General features: G+C 43.2%; 1 protein-coding gene across 1 annotated transcript; it reads left to right on the forward strand.

The window, feature by feature from the left end:
• The first annotated feature begins 5,780 nt into the window (after positions 1-5,780).
• On the forward strand, positions 5,781-20,484 carry ADSL (adenylosuccinate lyase). The gene is made up of 13 exons (XM_016205304.2): positions 5,781-5,976; positions 8,563-8,766; positions 10,933-10,977; positions 11,504-11,583; positions 13,718-13,889; positions 14,092-14,138; positions 14,740-14,830; positions 15,307-15,376; positions 15,516-15,663; positions 16,981-17,071; positions 18,158-18,247; positions 18,768-18,944; positions 20,232-20,484. Exons 1-13 carry the CDS (start codon positions 5,806-5,808, stop codon positions 20,316-20,318), a joined length of 1,473 nt encoding a protein of 490 aa, XP_016060790.2. The 5' UTR covers positions 5,781-5,805; the 3' UTR covers positions 20,319-20,484.
• The last annotated feature ends 421 nt before the right edge of the window (positions 20,485-20,905 follow it).

The raw sequence follows: 20,905 nt of genomic DNA on the forward strand, positions 1-20,905 counted from the left end.
GTTTTTTTCCTTAAACATAGAGGTTTAATCAAACTCCCATATGTTGAAATTGCTCCTCATATTACTGGTTTTACATGGACACAGAAACTAGGCACTTTAGAGGTGCACTTGCATGGCAGGCTGGGCCCCCCTTTTCTATATTTTATTTTACTTTTTTAGTATAGTGGTACTTAAAATCACTGGTTCACTTAAAAAACAAACAATAAAATGTTAAACTCTACTAATGTACAAATAAGCTGAAAAGTTGCATTTTATGTGTATTTTTTGCCATAGCAGGTACTGTATTTCTCATGCTGGATTTCAAAAAAAAAAAATCAAAAACAAAAAAAACTAAAGGGTGGTGTTTTATTGGATTGCGACAGGTTGCGTAATAAGGAATTAAGTCTTCGTCATTTCATTAAAACTGAGAGATGATGTAATGCATATATAAGAGTTTTCTGAAGGGTTTTTTGGGCTTTTAAACGGCTTATTTTTGTTTTTGTTTAGTTTTTTATTTTATTTTATTTTGGAAAGATATGATTGTATTATGTGCAACTCAGTTGCTTACATTATAACTACAAAATATTTTTGGGTTCCTGGAAAACAAAAAAGAAAAAAGACTAATAAATGTGTTTGGCTGCTAAGCATTTATTGAGGTTTCCTGTTTTATTCTGCCAATTTAATTTGCTCATTTGTTGAATGTTTACGTTTTTTCTACTCTTCTTTCTCTCCCTGCTCCACACCTAAAAGCCATCCAAAATTCAGCATCTAAATTGGGCCTTAACTTGGTCTATCTTGCCTTGGTATGTTTTCTTTGTTGGGGTTGGCCGGTTGGTGGTGGGTTCCTGCTTCCTGCTCTTGCTGCCGGCCACAGTGCAGGTTTGTCCTGCCTTTTGTTGTCTCATTTAATCCTTACTTGCATTTGGAATGAAAGCCCAAGAGAGGGTAGAGGAAAGAAGAGAGAAGACTCCTGCCTAGGGCTGAAGCAGCCAGCTCTGACCAGAAAACACCTCGGCGCTCCTTACCCCGCTTTGAGTGCTGCTGCCAGGAGCATTAGAGCCTTCCCCTAAAGGCGAGGTTTTCCCCATCCAGATGGCTTACTTATCGTTAGCTGCTAAAAGAGAGACTTGTTGGGACATGGCATTATGGAACACCTCCAGAATAGCAAAGGGGAGGAAGTGAGGGAAACTAATGCTAACTCCCAGGTATTTGACTTAATTCTCAGAATGCTGTGTGAACAGAGAGCAAACCAATTTCATAAGGAAACTGCGGCTCAGAATAATTTAATTCTCTGATAATAGGTAGTATTGATTGATTGCTTACTATAAGCTGGGCACTGCTCCAAGCACACTATTTATATTCATTCACTCACTTAATTTAACTTTGTCTTAGTCACTGGTGAAACCATACTAGGAACCCAGATAGGATTCAGAAGTTACCATGCCAGAATGCCCCTGCTGCAAAACACCTGGGCTTCTGAGAAAATGGTCTTAAAACAGGCCTGTTGTACACAGTGGTAGGCCACATGCCATCCAGTTCTAACATCATAAAATAAGTGAACCGGGAAATCAGAAATGAGAAGAGGTGAACTCTTCAAAAACATCTTGAGGGCCAGTCTGTTACAAGTAAGTGCTTTTTTTTTTTTGCTTTTTTTTTTTTTTTTTTTTAAGAAATAAAGATCATTGCAAAAACTACAAAGAGCTTTATCAACAAAGACTTTGGCTAGTTTAAAAATGGATCAATGTCTAAGGGGGCATGTGTTGCAGAATTAAAGGTGGTTGTTCAGACTTGAGCATCGTACTCGGCCCTCCTCCCTCACGTGCCCTGCCGTCCTCTTAGCGTGGAAAATCCATGCTAACAGCAGACCTCTACATTCCTGCAGTCCACCCCAGCCACTCCTATACTCACCCAAAATACCTTCTCTCCAGGATCACTAATTTCAGCATTCTTGACCTTGACTTCCTATCCTCCCAACCAACTGGTTCCCACACCTCTTTGGCTGTGTTGTGACCTCATCAGCCACTCCAGGACGCTGACCTATTTCCTTTCTTCCAATCTATCAGCCCTCTCCTTTTTCTCACTTTCTTCCTAATCCAGTTTAGATTTTATTGCCCATAATTTCAATAACATGATTGCTAATACCTATAAATTCCCTTACCCGCCCCCTCCTGTTTTTTGACACCTACATGACAAAATCCCCACTTTGGAAAAACCCTATTTCTGTGTTCCACAAGCACCCAAAAGCAGCATTGTTGGCAGAAAAAAGTCCTTACAGGGCAAATAAGGGCTCCTATAAATGTACTGTAACCAACCAGCAGTGAGACCTTGACAATGCCCAGCAAGCGTCCTGTGTCCACTAATATATGGAGAATATTGCAGGAACCAGAAAATTCACCCACGTCCCTGCTTCCCAACCATGAACAGAGAGAGGTGCTTCCCCTTCAAGTGCTGGTTCCTCCAGTGCTTGGGATCCTTTGCCTTCCTGCCCCCTTGAGTCCTTTTAGCTCTCCATTATCCACTGCCTCTTCTCATGTTCAGCTGGGGTTCTTGCCAGTCAACATGCCCAAGTCCGTCCCATGGTAAAAGCCCTCCTTTGGGCTCACGTTCTAATTCCTGCCTCACCAGCTACTGTCCCATTTTTCCCCTGGAGAAATGTTCTCTCCTCCCCTCCTGAGTCTCTTCCCATCTGTTTTGTGCCTCTGTCATTCCCCTGGAAGAGCTATCTCTGAGGTCACTGACAACCTCTCTAGTCCAGTGGACATGGCCATTTGCCTCTTGATACCACAACTCCTGGATTTTCTACTATGCTCTAACATGTTTCTTTACTTCCTGTGTCCCCTTCATACTCTTCTGTCTGGTCTTAAAATGTTGGGTTTCATCAGTGTTCCCATCCAGGCCCTCCTTTATTGATGCTGAAATCCTAGGCAGTGAAATCCACCTCCCTGGCCTTTCTCTCCTTTGCCTCTGACTGAGCTCTCAATTTTGGAGTGCCCCTGGGCTCAGTCCTGAATTTCATTTTCTAGTCACATTGCTCCCCCTAGATGAGTTCAATCAGCCCCACTTTTTTAAATAAAACACATCCCCATCCTGCCTAAATTATATCTCCAACCCTGGCCTTTCTGATCTCCTGTCTACTTGACTAATGGCCTATCTACCTTTAAGTCTAATGGACAAATCCCTTCTTCTTTGTCAAATCTAATTCCTTGTCAAATTTACTTCCCCAATCTTTTCCCATCTCAGTAAATGACACCACATTTCACCCAGCTGTCCAAAACCATAGCTGCTTCACATCACTGATTTAGTCCATCATGCAGTCCAGTCAATTCTGTACTGAACATATATCTACAAATGGTCCACATCTCTCACACCCACCACAACCAACTTGTGGGTCCAAGCATCCTATGCGCTCACCTGGACCACTGCAGTAACTTCCTAGCAATCTACCATCTTTCCCTTAGCCCCAACCCAGACTGTTCTCTGTTTGTTCATGTCACTACCCTCCACTGGTTTCTCCTTACAATTAAAATCCAAATTCCATACTATGATCTATAAACACACAAATCCCACAGGCACTCTCACTCCCTCTGACTCCTGATCTCAGTCTTACACTAGCCCTATTAGCTTTCCTTTTTTTAATCCCACCAAGCTGGTGTTCACCTCAAGGCCATTATATTTATTTTTCCATTGCCTTGGATGCTCTTTTCCTTGCATCTTTGTGTAGTCTCTGATGAAATATGAGCTCTTTCCTGAATATCCTATCAAAAAGTAGCTGTCACCACCCACATCCCCACCCTAAGCTATTCCATGCTCTTGGTCTGTATATTTTCTTCATAGAACTTAACCACTTTCTAAAATTACCTTCCTTATTCCATATTATCCATCCCCCTCACTGGAATGTAACCAGCTCCAGGGCCTGAAACCCTCATGACGTTCATTACGATCTATATGCTAATGATTGCTAAATTTGTATTTCCAACCCTTACCATTGAGCTCCACACCTGTATGTATATAATTGTCTACTCAACCTTTCAAAACACCTGGATATCTTAATGGCACTGCAAACTAAATAAACCCCAAAAGTCCATCCTGCCCATTTGTCCCTCCCACCCTGTGGTAAATGGCATTACTATCCAGTAATAAAACCTAGAAACCTAGGAGCATCCCTCATCCCACCCCTTTCTTTCTTCCTCATAACTAACTCACCATCAAGCTGGATTGATTGTCCCTCTCAATCTTTTTCTTCATTTCCTCTGCCACTTCCTTTGTGCAAGCAAGCTAGATCGCCTACACCACTAGGTCTTATCTAGTCAACTGCATTAACCCAACAGGCTTCTCACTTGGCATTCATGCGAGTTCCCCTGCCCCCAATTCATTCTATACATAATAGCTGGGAATATATTTTTCAAAGCAAATCTGACAGAGCCATCCTCCAGCCTAAAGCCTTTTATTTGCTTCCACTGCTTAGAATAAAACCACCAAATATCCTAATTTTCAACAAGGTTCTTATAATCTGGCTACCATCCACTTCTCCAAATTTACCTCCCTCTCCCCTCACCCCTGTCCTCTCCAGCCTCATCAGCTGACCACTGTATCCCACTGCCTAGTACAATGCCTGGCACACAGTATGCACCATCATGGAATGAATGATCCTAATGGGTAACAGGATGCTACATCAAGAATTGTTTAAGAAACCAGGTATTTTTAAGGCCTGAAATAAAAATATGATACATATAAAAAAATAATAAGCCCGGCGGGCGTGGCTCAGTGGTTGAGCATGGACCTATCCAGGAGATCTCGCCCAGTCAGGGCACCTGTCCGGGTTGCTGGCTCCACCTCCAGTAGGGGGCATGCAGGAGGCAGCTGATCAATGACTCATCATTGATGTTTCTATTTCCCTCTGCCTTCCTCTGAAATTAATGATTTTTTTTAAAGAGATAATTTATTAAGCACTTACTCTCTGCATTGCACCAAGGGCTTTCCTTGTAGTATCTCATTTAATAATAATACCAGAACAACTCAGGAACACAAGGATTAAATGAGATCTCCTGTGTAAAGCAGTGATACCTAGTAAGACTTCCATAAACGCTAAAGACTTTTATTATTGGCCAACCAGAGGAGAGAGCGGGACCATCAGGGAACATTGTCTGGACTGGGTCTTAAGTAGTGAGAAGAGAGGTGCTGCAGAAGGCGGTGTGGCCCCATAGGGTGTGTGCTGCGAACCACGCCGCTGAATGGCTGAGAGTGCAGCATCTCAAGTCAGGCGGCTCCACGTAGCTGGGTGACCCTCAGCCTCTCTCGCAGCTTCTGAGGCTCACTTCCAGCGCTTGCCGATGTCCATCTTTACCGCAGTTTCGTGCAAGGGGGTCGCTTGGAACTCAATAAATGCCCATTTCCCTTAGGCATCTTCATTTCACCTCAGAGCCGCGCTCAGTGCCAGACGGGCAGGAGGGAGGGAGGGGGAGGCGAGAATAACAATAACAACAAACAGGGCTTTCTAAGTGTCCCAGACACCGATCTGATGCTCAATCCTCACAAGTCTTAAGGGCCGGCCTTAATGTACCTTTTTCAGATGGGAAGATGAGGAACAGAGCGGCTAAGTAATTTATGAAGCGCTAATCACGTCTCTTGTAAACGAAGAGAAATTCGTTAACCCTAAGCGGGCAGCCGGCAGCCGAATCTCAGCAGCCTTGACCGCCATGTTTTCTGGAGCCCCAGGGGCGGGGCCACGTGGAGGAAGTCCCGCCCCCAGCGGAGGAAGTCCCGGCCTCCCGGCTTCTGCTTCCGCCCTCACTGTCCTGTCCCCTCCGGTGGGGTCCGGTGGACGGGATGGCGGCGCGAGGCGACTGTGGCGGGCAGCAGGCGGCCTGCGCGTACGACAGCTACCGCTCGCCGCTTGCCTCCCGCTACGCCAGCCCGGAGATGTGCTTCGTGTTTAGCGACAAGTACAAATTCCGGACCTGGCGGCAGCTCTGGCTGTGGCTGGCGGAGGCCGAGCAGGTAACGGGCCGCGAAGCCGAGGGACCCAGCGAAGGGAGGCGGGCCCGCTCCAGCACGTGCCGGGCTCGGCGCCCAGCGTGGGTGCAGCCGCTGGGGACAGCTGCCCTACTATTTTCGGCCGGGTGTTCCCTTTCGTGACGAGCCCGGGCGCCGCCACCTGTTGCCTCACATGCTTCTAGTCGCGGAGGGTTAGAGACGCGGAGGCGGCGGGGAGAAGTACAGTCTGTGATTTCAGGTCCTCAATCTTGGCCCTTCCCTCAGGAACACCCCGCTGACCACTGAGCGCTCGCGACGTGCCGCTGTGCTCATTTCCTTGCATATCTTTTCTCGTTTAACCCTCGAAGCCCTTGCAAAGTAGGTGATGCTCTTCCCACATTACAGGGGAGAAAACCAAGCCTCGCTAATGACCAAGCCCGTGTGTGCGCCAGGCCACCGAGCTGTTAGGACGGCCCTAGGATGCGAACCTGGCGGGGTTCAGGGCAGAGCCTGAGCGCTCCGCCGCTTCGTCTTCCACGGTGTCTCTGTGGTGACCGGACTGTCACTGCAAAACCCGTCTTCCTTAGGCCACTGTTTCCTCTTCGCCCGTCCGCGTGTTCCCTCTGATGAGGGAGAATCAAAGTCAAGGTTTATTAGACGGGATTTATGGTTTGTGTAATAACTGCATGTAGAGCTATTCAGCCCAAAGGTTTCAGAAACAGCTCCAGAGCGCCCTTCCCAGAGCAGTGGAAGGAAACTGAAGGTGATCCAGGGACTATAAAGTTTCAGAGGAAAATGCTACAACAAGCAAGATAGCAGTGTCCTCCGAAGTGGCATGAGTAAACACGGAAACAGTCTTGAGTAGGTGACGAGGATGGTGGTATGGTGGAACTTCCCAAAAAGGAAACTTTCATCCTAGATTACCGCCTCCTTATCACTGTGCTGAAGGAAATAAAGTGACATAATAGTAGCAGTCATTCCTATTGTGCCTACTATGTGCCACTGTTTTAAGACTTTACATATTAATAGCTTATTAATCCTCAAAACAACCCATATGATAAGTACTGTTTTACAGAGGTTTTACAGATGATGGAGTGGGGGCACAGAGATTTCTTAAACTATTGGCTCAGATAACAATAATGGATAGTAAAAGGAAGTTAATAGTGTGTTGTGGTTTATTATGTACCAGCATGTACTCCTATTTTCTATATCTTTTGATACTGTATTATATAGGTTAGGGTAGTGGCGTTCGAAGATTGTGCAGGGTCACCATGGCTAGTAAATGGCTTCAAGCTGGAATTGAAATGAAAAGTTGTCTGAATATGTGTTCTTTCCTCTGCCCAGTCTGCATATTGCCTGAAATGCATACAACTTTGATATAATCCCCTATGTTTGGATTATCTGTTAGTTAGGGTGTCAAAACTAGCAGCATAAATTATATAATAATTTAGTAGTGAAGGGGAAAAAATGAGGAATGGTTGATTAGGAGTGCAGAAAATGAGGAACCTGGAATGAATTTTGAGAAGATAAATTGCTTGGGGGTAGGAAGCAGTTTGGTCACACTGCCCCCTGCTGCTTTGCTTTGGGAGGAGCCCTGAAATGTGATAGGTACTGTCTAAAGATCAAAGGCACCACAAACCACATATGACTACTGAGCACTTGAAATGTTGCCAGTGTGACTGAGGAACTGAATTTTTACTTTTTTAAAAAATCAGTTTAAATGTAAATAGCCACATCTGACCAGTAGTTACCATCTTGGACGAGATAGTTCTAAGATGCAAGATCCTCCCCAGGGCCAAGGCTTGAGAGTTTCAGGTGAGGTTTGAATAAATTTCACCAATGTTCATATTCACCAGGGTTCTGAGCTGCCTGTGGGCAGCCAGCTGTTTTTGCCAGCCTGACTTTTCCAGTAATGGGTGAATGTAAGATGTTGGTGTGTTTATTTTCTCATCAATATCTCTTGGAATTGCTTTCAGTTGCACTGAATTTCTATACCTAATTTGTTGGCAAAACAACTTACAGCATTCATAGTTTTAGTTTCTCTGAGTGAATTCTTCTGGGTCAAATGTAAAGCTGTGGCTTGGATGCCACACTTAGGGTGCTTACATGCCAAGTGCTAAGGAGTAAGCAATAAATACAACAGCACTCTCCTTGTGGAGTATACATTCTAAAGGGAGGGATGGGCTAATACATTCGTAAAAATGTCATGTGATGAGTGCTCTAAGTAAAACCAGGCTAAAGGGATAGAGAGACACAGAAGGATGTCTCGCATTGAGTCAGGAAAGAAATCTCTCTGAAGAGGTGACATTTGAGCCCAGAGACCAAAATATGTGAGGGAGTGAGCAGAGATACAGGGCCAGAGAAAACAACAATGATCAGAATTACATTGTTGTTATATATATTGGAGTTTACTTAGAATATGACTTACCAAGATTCATTGAGAAAGTCATCCCCTCCTCACCATGAACCTTGACTTACACCAAATTTTAATTTAAGAATTGGGAGACAGAGCATGAATGCTAACATGAACCAATTTTTTTCTCAGTGTCACCTCAGTTCAAATAATTGCGACATCTGAAGTTAGGTCATTTTATCTTGTGTGTCCTGCAGACACTGGGTTTGCCTATCACAGATGAACAAATCCAAGAGATGAAGTCAAACCTGGACAACATCGACTTCAAGATGGCAGCTGAGGAAGAGAAACAATTGCGACATGATGTGATGGCTCATGTGCACACATTTGGCCACTGCTGTCCCAAAGCTGCCGGCATTATACATCTTGGAGCCACCTCCTGCTATGTTGGAGATAATACAGTAGGAGCCCGCGTTGTTTTGTTTCCACTTAGGACTCAATCATTATAATGCATTTATAAACTGTTACTCCGTGGATCTTTAGTTTTAGGGGTATCTTAATGCTCAGGAATTATCTGCTTTTGGTATTCCTCCGATCTAAACTGTAAGCCCCCACTCACCTCCATAGACTGCAGGTACTGTTTACCTATTAGTATTCTGGACATAAGCCAAGGTCTTAGCATTTTCATGACCAAAGTAATTTTCCAAAGGGATTTTTCTTTCCCAAGCCCATTACAGTTCTTTACTGTGACTTCAGAAAAAAAAGGATTGCATTATAATTCTTAAATGAAACTTTTAACTAGAGAAAGCACCAGCATGTATTTTCCTAAGATCTTACTGGGTGCCTGGCTCTATTCTGAGCAGTTTATATATATATTTATTTATTCTTCATGATAGTCATAAGAGAAATATGCTATTATCTCCATTTTAAAACAGATTTATTGCCCGGCCAGGCGTGGCTCAGCGGTTGAGCGTCGACCTAGGAACCAGGCGATCGGGGTTCAATTCCCAGTCAGGGCACATGCCCGGGTTGCAGGATCCATCCCCGATCGGGGGCATGCAGGAGGCAGCCAGTCAATGACTCTCTCATCATTGATGTTTCTATCTCTCTCTCTCCCTCTCCTTTCCTCTCTCTGAAATCAATAAAGATATATTTCAAAAATAAATAAATAAAAATTAAAATGTTAAACAAAAAATATATATTAAAACAGCTTTATTGAGGTATAGTTTACATATCATAAATTTACCCATTTTAAATGTACAGTTTGATGAGTTTTAGTAAATTTATACAATTGTTAGCCTTCACCACACTCCAGTTTTAGAGCACATCCCTCACCCCAAGAAGTTCTCTCGTGCCTGTTTGCAGTCAGTCCGCACTCCTGCTTTCAGACCCATACAATCACTGGCCTGCTTTCTGTCTCTATAGTTTTGCCTTTTCTAGAAATTTTATATAAATGGAATCAGAATATATAGTCTTTGGAATCTGGCTCTTATCTGCATCTCTACAGCTGAAGAAACTTAAAGAGAGGTTGAAGAACTTGCCTAAGATTACACAGCTGGAAACGATACTAGCCTCGGTAGAATGGCTTCAAAGTTGTGCTCTTAATCATAGTGTAGTACACCGTGGGACCAGAAGTTAGATTTCAGATACACTTCCAATTCAGAAGGAAGCCACTAACTTTTAAGTTGCCCCAAATACACTTTTAGTCTTAAGTGGTACATAATTAAAGACATCTATGTGTAACTGGTAAGTCAAATAATGGAAGAAAAACAATCCTCTCACTTGGGATATACTTTTAAAAAGTACCCAGTGTGTAGTTGGGCTCAACAATTACTGTCTTGTATAAGCAAGTCTCAAGAGTTGTCTGAAATACACCTCTTGTCTCCCTCAAAAACAGCTTTAATTTCCTAAACCTCGATGTTCTGGTTTATGTCTTTTTTGTTAGCAATGATAGACATGACAAAAAGGAGAGGAAACCAATGGAATGTGCCCTGTGGAATCTTCTCGAGACTTAAACACTTGTTTGTGGGAAAATGGAAACCTTACTGACCTGGGCATCTTCACAGTATTTAGGATGGGAGTTACTCCTTAACTGTTTTCCAGTCCTTTTAGATACCACATAAATTGGGCTTTATGAGTATAAAGGTTTTGTTCCTTATAGATTCCAATAGTACTACTCTAGAAGTTGGTGTGCTTTTTTTCCTTTAATGTTTTTATTGATTTTTGAGAGAGAGAAAGGGAGAGGGATGGAAACATTGATGGGGGAGAGAAACATTGATCGGATACCTCCTGCACGCCCCCTACTGGGTGTCAAGCCCTAAACCCAGACATTTGCCCTGACCAGGAATCGAACTGGTGACCTCTTGGTTCATGCATTGATGCTCAACCACTGAGCCATGCTGGCTGGGCTAAGTTTATATACCACATAAATTGGGCTTTATGGGCTTTTAAAGCAGTAATCAGAAAAGAATGACTTCTGTTAGCATCTTCTGACTTGCACAGTGGGTTGCTCATAGTGAGGTAGGTGACTAGCTGAGGAGCCCAGTTATGATGGCCAAAAAGTGTTATGTAATAATGTTTGGGTGGAGCTGTTTATTAATATAAGACCGTTACGTTTTCCTTTGCAGGACCTGATTATTCTTAGGAATGCATTTGACCTGCTTTTGCCAAAGGTGAGTTGGCACAGATTTCCTACCAGCCCTGGATTCCCTGTGATAGGGGATGGGCACCACTTAGGAGTAAATCAATACAATAGAAATCTAAATAGATGATCATTTACTCAGATGAATCATCCTATATCTAATCTGTAGAACTATTTTAATTTTTTCTCCTTGGCTTAAAACACTGAAAGTGAATGCTTTTTAAAGCCTAGCCTTTTAAATGAGGAAATGTAACCAGTGGCATTTTGCTCGAATATGTGGGTCAAATTTATGATTTTGTTCTTTTTCTGCATGAGTGTGTCAGTGGTTTTAAAATTGTGCAGAAAAAGTTCATGACTTTAGGTAGTCAATTCAGTTTTCAAATGTTTGTTACTATGAACTCTTTAAGGCACTTGAATATATACAAAAATGAAAAGATATGGATTCTGTCTTCCATGAGCTGGAGGCTAATTCTATATTGTCTAAAAGTTTAGTTCCTGATTATGCAATGAGCTCAACCTGAATTCACCCTCTTTCTACCACGTGGTCTTTCTTATAGCTTGCCAGAGTGATCTCTCGGCTTGCTGACTTTGCTAAGGAACGAGCCGATCTTCCCACCTTAGGTTTCACACATTTCCAGTAAGTGGTATGATTACTTCTTGGGAATGGGGCTTGTTCATGTGCACATGGCTTTCATTTATTTTTTCAGTTCTTCTGCAGGGAAATCTTGAAGTAAATAACCTCAAAACATAGCTTAAGCAGATACCTTGGGATGCTTACGAGGGATGAACCTGATACCTATCCTAAAAGCTATAGTGGTGAGAGAGTAAATATAATAGTTTATTTGGGAAGGATTGGGAAACATGTATCAAGAGCCTTAGAAAGTATTCATACTCCTTGATTTAGTAATTCCATTCTAGAGAATCTAGACCAACGACGTAATCCAAATTGTGGGAAAAGCTTTATGTACAAAGATCTTTGTTAAAATAGTATTTATAATAGTAAGCATTGGAAATAATCTAAAGGTCCCACAATAAGAGAATAATTAAGATATATGGTATATCCACAAGTTGAAATAATATGCAGCCATTAAAATGATGCTGGTAAGACTAATATCATGGAAATGTGTTTAGGTTACTGTTAGGGAATAAAGACAGCCTATAAATAGCACAAAAATTGGAAGAAATTATACCAAGCTATGAATAGTGATTGCTATGGTTTATGAGATAATAGGGTAATTAATTTTTTTCTCTACTCCTTTTTGAACTTTTGACTTTTGAAATGTGCAAATATTTTAATGATTACCCCCCAAAAATCCTTTTTAAAAGTTGATGTCATTTTTGGAATGCTAATAGCAGGTTTCAGGTGATGATATTTGAGTAGTGGCATATTAGCAAGTGCCGTATATTTTGATGGGGTTTCGCTATGGTAACAAGGATATCATCTCCTATATCCTGTAGTTAGGGCCTGTATTTATTGGTAGAAGCCTGAAGAAATTGTTCACATGAAGGAGTCAGTGCTCAGTGTGCGTGTCTTGGCCACAACAGATGTTCCCTTCTGCTGCCTGCCCACACACCTTGCATTACCTGGGTTGCAGCTACTCTTCCTCTCCTGCATCTGTTGGAGAGTGCTCAGGGAATGCAGGACATTTATTTGAATAGAAATCATACAATATCTCTTTTGACTGGCTTCTTTTAACTTGGTAGTGTGTTCAATGTTCATCCACACTAGTGTGTATCAGTATTTCATTTCTTTTTACAGCCAAATAATAGTACCATTATATGGATATACCACACTTTGTCTCTTCATCAGTTGGTAGATATTTGGGTCATTTCTGCTTATGGCTATTATGTATAATGCTGCTGTGAACAGATCCATGCAAATTCATTTATTTACTTGCTTGTACCAATAACTTACTAGCAGGAGTTAGAAAAGAAAACTACCATAAGATTGATTTTGGAATACATGGTAGCATGTGGTCTCCCTACCATAAACATTCCTGGTGGTGTTTCTTTGATTTCTCCAGCTATCAGTATCATTAGCCTAATAGAGAAATTCTGTCTGGGATGGGCTAGGTCATCTATTAGAATCCAGCATTATTGCAATTTATTCACATTATGTTTTATGTTCAGAAACAGACCTGCAGTGGATTTGTTTAGACTTCGGACTAGAAACAGCCAGTAGCTGCCATGTTAGTCTTTCGCTTGTGTTCTGAGGTCTCCGCAGCGTGGCTGGCCCCTCGTCACGCCCGACTCCTCGCAAAGACCTTGGCCGTGGTCTGCAGTAGCGCCCTCCATGGTCCTCGTCCTCATTTTCTTCTTTCAGTTTTTCATAGCAAATCAATAGCCTGTTTGTTTACTTTTTATACTACAATGTGTGCTCCATTGGATGGGATCTCGTCTGTTTTGTTCATTGTTGTATTTCCAAAATCAAGAACACATTAGATACCTCGTAAATGTTTTTTACATGAGTATATGTATATTTCTTACCAAAGTCTGGGGATAAGCAAAACAGACATTGTCTCTGACCCTTACATTTCCTCTTGATGATGAAGAAAGAACTGTGTCAGGAGCCCTTTAGCTTTATAATCTGTGACATAGAATCTCCTTAGCTATCATATGATCAAACTTTTTAGCTCCTGTTTTGTCTATACTGGGTTTTCTCTCTCGTACATGAACTCTTCCCAGGGGTAACAGCGATGAAGCATTGAAGCTTTTATGAAAGTTATTTCTTGGTTTGGAACTTCCTTGTGTTCTCTTTGGGTTGCTTTTAGGCCTGCTCAGCTGACCACGGTTGGAAAACGCTGCTGTCTTTGGATTCAAGATCTTTGCATGGATCTCCAGAACTTGAAGCGTGTCCGAGATGACCTGCGCTTCCGAGGAGTGAAAGGCACCACTGGCACTCAAGCCAGCTTCCTGCAGCTCTTCGAGGGAGATCACCAAAAGGTATTCTAAAAGTGACTTGGGGGACCCAGAAACTCATTAGTGGAGCACCAGAGACAAAGTGGATCTCTGGGACTGTAGGAGGTTGATCTTGGGATGAGTGGAGTCTTTGGACTGGAAGGGGTGTGGGGAATGCAATCTGGGCAGGATGTTGAGATATTCTAGACACACCTGGATTACTCTAGGGATGTCTTTTCTTTCCAAGGTAGAGCAGCTTGACAAGTTGGTGACAGAAAAGGCAGGATTTAAGAGGTAGGTAAATGGGGAAAATGTTGCCTCCCTGTTAAGTGATGAACGGCCTGTGTTCCTGTGTTCGGTATGCCTCTAGAGTTGACCCTAACTTTTTTTGGATTTTTTTTTTTTTTTTTGGTTCTTCCACCCATTTCCTTCCACTCTTGCATGGGCTTTATTTTCTTATAGCCTGAATTGTCTTTCTTACAATCTGTAAGAAAAAAGGAAACTTTTACTTCTGAGATTTTTAGAATAATAGCCTTACCCGTGTTGCTGTTTTTGTTTATTTACTGAGGACCTCCAGTAGATTAATCTAAATCTGGCCATTTTCATTGAGGGCCTCCAGGCTCCACTGTGGCTCCTTCCAGGCACTTCTGTCAGGCTACAATAGGACATGGACACATGGACCGTATTTCCTTCTTGGGTCAGAACAGCTGTCTGGGTGTTAGCAAAAAGGGTGGAAGAATAGTTTGTGCCAGGAACTTGTAATCAGTGAGGTCCTCTGGGCTGAATGTGACTTACTGAGACCAAGCTTCCACTTGGGGTCTGTTTTTGCTCATTTGTTTGACACAGTCACATTTTGAAATATTTCCACTTAAGGCTCTTTTCTATTTATTTTTAGGGCTTTCATCATCACAGGACAGACCTATACACGAAAAGTGGATATTGAAGTGCTGTCTGTGCTGGCCAGCTTGGGGGCATCAGTGCACAAGGTGAGTGGTGGTAGCTTGTGGGGGTGGGGGTGAGAGCTTGGGACACCACAGACAGCCCAGATCAGTCTCAGACTTTTACTTAATTGTGTCGCTCAAGAGATGTCAGATGTCATATTTAACAGTTTGGGGCCCATAAATGAAGCCTCTTAGTTAAGGTGTGTTAAAAGGAAGGACTAGTTTTGGTGTTCTCGTTAAAGTTCATCTTGCCTTGTCTTTTTGTGATGTCCTGTGTAGTGTTTCTCAAAAGCATTTCCATGCTCCCTGAGCTTGTCGTCCCAGCTCTTCAGGAGTCAGGAGGAGCCTGAGTAAGCTTCTCTCCAGGAGCTCTTGGGGAGGCCGTGCTGATGGAGGAGATGAGCTCTTCAGGCTCAGCAACAGCACACTCACAGAGCTATCTCCTTCATCAGTCTAGTCCCTGCCCCCAGTTCCTGCAGTCAAGAGTGTGAGGCGATGCCTCTACCCCTGCTTTTCCCCAGATTTGCACCGACATACGACTCCTGGCAAACCTCAAGGAAATGGAGGAACCCTTTGAAAAACAACAGATTGGTGAGTGTGTGTGAAGACCGGTGCTCCGTAGAGGTGCTGAGAGGCTTGCAGGCGTTTATTAGTTCAGCCGCCAGCAGGCTCGGTCACTCACTGTCCTCTGAGGTCCTTCTGCCTTTGCTTCTTTCCTCATGCATGGCAGGCTCCAGTGCGATGCCATACAAGCGGAACCCCATGCGCTCGGAGCGGTGCTGCAGCCTTGCCCGTCACCTCATGGCCCTGATCATGGACCCGCTGCAGACGGCATCTGTGCAGTGGTTTGAACGCACACTGGATGACAGTGCCAACCGGTCAGTGGAACGGGGATGTCACGAAGCATGTTTTGAGTGTCCCTGCATTTTCTCATTGTCCCCAGGGAGCCTGGAGTCTAGCAGGGAGGCAGGAACATAGAAAGAACAGTGTGATAAGTGTTAGGGTCAGAGTGTGTACAAGGTACTCTTTGTGAGGAGTCAGGGAAAGCTTCACAGAGGAGGTGATGCTTAAGACTTATGAAATAAAGAGATGTTTTTTAAAAGACATTTAAGATCGGGAGCATATATAAAGGCCCAAAGGCAGGAGAAGGAGCGTTTAGAGTAAACTGAGTTACTGATAGATGAGTAGCGTAGGGAATGAAGTCTGTATGTGGCAGAGATGATGGGGTAGGACACAATCAGGAGTTACAGCCAGGTTATGAAAGGCCTTACAGGCCCTGAAAGGAGTTTAGATAATGTTCTGGAGACAGGTAGATGTCAGCTGTGGTGTCTGGCACAATGGCATGTTCATGAGGTATGGGGTGGGTGAGAAGTAATTTCTAGCTGTGAATAAACTACCAACATGCATACGGTTTTCTACTTTATGTGTGTACTTATTTAAAGCATATTTCACATTACACTGGTTTGTTTGCATTGTACTGGGATTTCTTGAATGGAGGATACATAGTTAAAGCTAGCTCTCTGGGATCTCTGTGTAATCCAGGGTTTACCTATGGAAATATGTCGTATGAACTCATTCAGAAAGCAGCCATTGAATACCTTTTAGCAGGGTGTGACTTAGTGAGATGTGCCCACTAAAACACCCTGCAACAATTTGACAGTCAGTATAAGGGGACATTAATCTAGTCAGAACAACTTAGGGAACTACTTTAAAAATAAGTCCCCACTGCCACAGGGCCACGTGAAGGGAAAGAAAGGATGTGGGTATAAAAACAGTGGCAGATGGGCCAGCCTTGGTGGTTGACTGGAGTGAGTACTTAGATTGGCGATGAGGTGCTAGCGCCATTTACTGAGCCAGGAGCCTACAGGGAGAGGAAAAGCAGGTTTGAGATGGTGAGCAGAAGGCAGTGGAAAAGTGGCTGAATTCAGTTTGGGGTCTGAGATACCTATGGATCAACCAGGTGGAGTTTGAGTATATGGTCTGGTGCTTGGGCAAGTGGTCTGGACAAGAGGCAGTAAATAGATTTGAGGGTCATCAGGATATTGGGGTAGTTGAAGTCAGAGAATGAAGGAAATTGTCCAAATAACACATATAACATAAGAAGTCAATAGGACTGCTTCTTGGGACACACTGTACATTTCACTGAAATTGTTATTTGTTTAAAGAGATAACTGAGTTGGCTGTTTGTTTTCTAGACGTATCTGTTTGGCTGAAGCATTTCTCACTGCAGATACTATATTGAATACGTTGCAGAACATTTCTGAAGGATTGGTGGTATACCCCAAAGTAAGAGGCCTCAATTAAAAAACAGAATACTAGGGAGGGGTTGGAATGTGGGAAGAGGGATGTAACCTTTTCCTGCTCTGGAGTGGGTATGTTGGGGGAGCTATATTGTGGTCCAGTAGGAGGTCTTCCCAACCAGAGCTCATTCTTCAGGTTGTGACATGAGCTCTAGGGAACAAACATGGAATTTATAGACACGTTTCTAGAAAAGGGAGAAAAGTGCTTTGAATTGGCCTAAACTGACTACCAGCAAGAATCATCAGGTATGGGGTGACTCACGAGTAGACTCTTCCCTTTGCCTGTTTTTAAGTACCTGAGGCAAATGGGTTCTTTTCCGTCATATACTCAGCTCTTGCAGTCGACACTGTAATTTCACAGCTTGAGGTTTTAGGAATTGTTTTCAGTGAAGCAACTTTTAAAAGTTTACTTAAATCAGCCTGGCCAGTGTGTCTTAGTGGTTGAGCATCAGCCCATGCGCCAAGAGGTCACTGGTTGGATTCCTGGTCAGGGCACATGCCCAGGTTGTAGGCTCAGTGCCCAGTAGGGGGCGTGCAGTAGGCAGCTGATTGATGTTTCTCTCTCCATGTTTCTCTTTCTCCCCTTCTCCCTTCTCTCTCTAAAAATCAATAAAAACTTTTTTTTAAAAAAATTTTAGGTTTAAATCAATATTTTTTAAATCAAAATAATCTCTGGATTACTAAGAAAAATTAAAAATATGGTGTAGAATAAAAATCCATTCTACTCTTTTTTTCATGTCCCTGATGTACATTTCGCTGGTCATAGTTTATGTCTTTCTGTGATTATGACTTAGTGACTTTTTGTTCCCCACTGATTTTTTAAAGAGAATGGGAGGGAGGGCAAGAGAGAGAGAAACATCAATGTGAGAGAGACACATTGATTGGTTGCTTCCCGCACACCTCTGACCGAGGTCAGGGGTCAAACCTGCAACCCAGGTATGTGCCCTTGACCAGTAGTCAAACCTTCACACCTTCAGTGTGTGGGCCGACGCTCTAACCACTGAGCAACACCAGCCAGGGATGACTTAGGAACTTCGAGGCATCTTTTTTGGTCTTTCATTCATTCTTCTAGGTAATTGAGCGACGCATTCGGCAAGAGCTGCCTTTCATGGCCACAGAGAACATCATCATGGCCATGGTGAAAGCTGGGGGTAACCGCCAGGTTCGTAACTTCCGTACTCCTGGATAAATTGAGAGTGCACCTTTAGTCCTGAAGAAGAATGGATGAAGGAAGGAGTCTCTCATTACCTTTAGTCATGCTATTGGTACAGAACAGTGACCATGTTCTGCAACAGAGTAGGCTTATTCTGGAGGGTGATTGTGGTAAACTCAGTTTATTAGAAGTGGATCACTTGATCGCTTGTAGAAAAGGTCCACTTTTAGTGAAGGAATTAGGTCTGAATTTCCATAGGAAATGATAGGAAATAGGCAGGACACAAGAACAGATGGTTCAAGAGGCTTTAGAGGAGCCTGTGCCAGGTGGGCATCCACTCCACATTTGTCTTAGGTTGTGGTCAGAGAGTCAAGATCTTGGTGGAGTCAGACTGTGAGGGGAACCACCTCAGCCTGGAGGGGCTTTGTGTACCAGCCAGAGACAGTATGGATGTGAAGTGTCAGTTACTTATCAAGACATTCAGATGCCCTGCTAATAGTGAACCAACAATACCTCACTGTCTTCCCAGGATTGCCATGAGAAAATTAGAGTGCTCTCCCAGCAGGCAGCTGCTGTGGTCAAGCAGGAAGGGGGTGACAATGACCTCATAGAGCGTATCCTCGCCGATGCCTACTTCAGCCCCATTCACTCCCAGTTAGACCGTTTACTGGATCCTTCTTCTTTCACCGGGCGTGCATCCCAGCAGGTGAGCATCAGAACATTCCTGTGGAGCAGCAGTCTTCCCCAAATGCCCTCTTTTTACACTGCTGGGCTGCAGAACCTGGAATATTGGAATGTTTCTACTGTATGGGAGATGTGATGAGAACGGGGCCAGTTGGAATTCAGGGCAGGTTGCTGGGTAAACTGTAAAGTTTTGGTGGTTTTGAGCTTTCCTAAGCATTTTCTGTGAGGATTTCTCTGAATTCCCTTTTGGTCTAGAGAATGTGGTATAATGGACAAAAGATTGGGTTTTATCATCAGATAGATCTGAGTTTAGTCCTGACTTCTGTCATTTACTGGCTGGCAGGATAAAAATACACATCTCATAGAGTGATGTGAGATTGAAAGGCCTGGCATGGTGCTTGGTGCATAGTGAGTATTCAGCAAGTGTTTGTCATTTTTCCTCTTGATCTTTTGGGGACTACAGGAGTCAATTCAAAAGCATTTATCAAGTGCAGACTAAGTGCTCAGTATGTGTTCAGGTATTGTGTTTAATTCTGGGGCTTTAAGGATGTATAGATAATCCTTATCTTCAGGAAGCTCAAAACTTAATGAAGACTTGTAAATAGTTCATTATAATACCAAGCAGTACCTACAGGAATTGAGAGAAGCACATCTTTTTAGGTATCACAAGGATGACACAACCCTAGAATAGTAGAAGTTGAAAATTCTTAGAAGGCATGACATCTGAGCTGAATCTTCGGGACAAGTACAAGTTAACCTGGGAACACCTGGCTGAGAGGAGATGTCCGAAACTGTAGTCATTTGCCGGAGTATCAAGTGCCCCAGAAGTATAGGATTTAAAGTTGAAGACAGAAGTTTATCACTTATATTCAAATCACTCTGGAGTTTTGTATTTGAAAGACTCAGGGGCCAGTGAGGCTGCTGCCATGGGCCGAGCACTGGATGTCGAGAGCTTTGAGTGAAGGCAGTGGCAGACACAGAAAGGAGACTTGAGGGCGCTTCAGAAGGTGAAGGTAGCTGGCTGCATGAGGAGGGAGGGAGAAGCAGGGCTGATTTTAGCTCAGGTCGCCGCGGAGAATGGTGAGGTCCCCTGGAAATGCGGCTCAGGACGGCGTGCATGGGCACGGCGAGTTAAGCTGCCTGTGTCTCGGGAGAGCGTTCTGACAGGCAGCTGAGAAAACAGCTCAGCGGTGGAGTTAATTCTCCATCACATTAGGTCTCGGTGATATAAACTGACTTTGGAAAAGTATTATCAAAACTTCTGTCTTAATGTTTTCTTTTGTTTTACATTTGCTTTCCCTTTTGGCAGGTATGGAGATTCTTAGAAGAGGAGGTTTACCCCCTGTTAAAACCATATGAGCACGTGATGAAGGTGAAAGCAGAATTATGTCTGTAGAGTTGGAAGATAATTAAACGAAAGATCATTGTTGGCTGTGTTAACTACAGTGCCTTATTTTACCTCAAAATCGTTACCTTAAGTTGATACAGCCCTTTCTTCTTTCAGTGGCACTTTCACATTTCTCAAGGTTTATAATGCAGAAATAAATTGCATTGTAGTTGGACTCTGGTTTTTTGTTGTTGTTTTTTACCAGCAAAACAGACTTACATAATAAATATAGCTCATAGTTTGCCCCCTGTTCTTTCGAGACATACTTTCCAGTTAGTCTAGTCGTTTTCACATGCTCACTTGAGTTCCAGGTAGTAAGCAAGATCCTGCTCCTCTCTTTTGAAGGTGAAGTTGATCTGGGTCTAAGACGCAAAGTAACCTGGACTCAGTCATTCCGTACTGTTGGATATCTTTAGTTCAGTTGTGTTTGACTAGAATAAGTAATGAAATTTGGAGATACAATCAGTTCTCAAAGAAACTGATTTGATCATCAGGATTACTGAGCTCGAGTTGTACCTGACCTTATTTCATCTTTTGATAAGACTTTTGTATATCAAGGAAAAGCCAGTAGGGTATATTGATTTCACCAAGACATT

This window comes from Miniopterus natalensis, chromosome 2, assembly GCF_054644295.1.
Source record: "Miniopterus natalensis isolate mMinNat1 chromosome 2, mMinNat1.hap1, whole genome shotgun sequence".
NCBI classification, from domain to species: Eukaryota; Metazoa; Chordata; class Mammalia; order Chiroptera; family Miniopteridae; genus Miniopterus; species Miniopterus natalensis.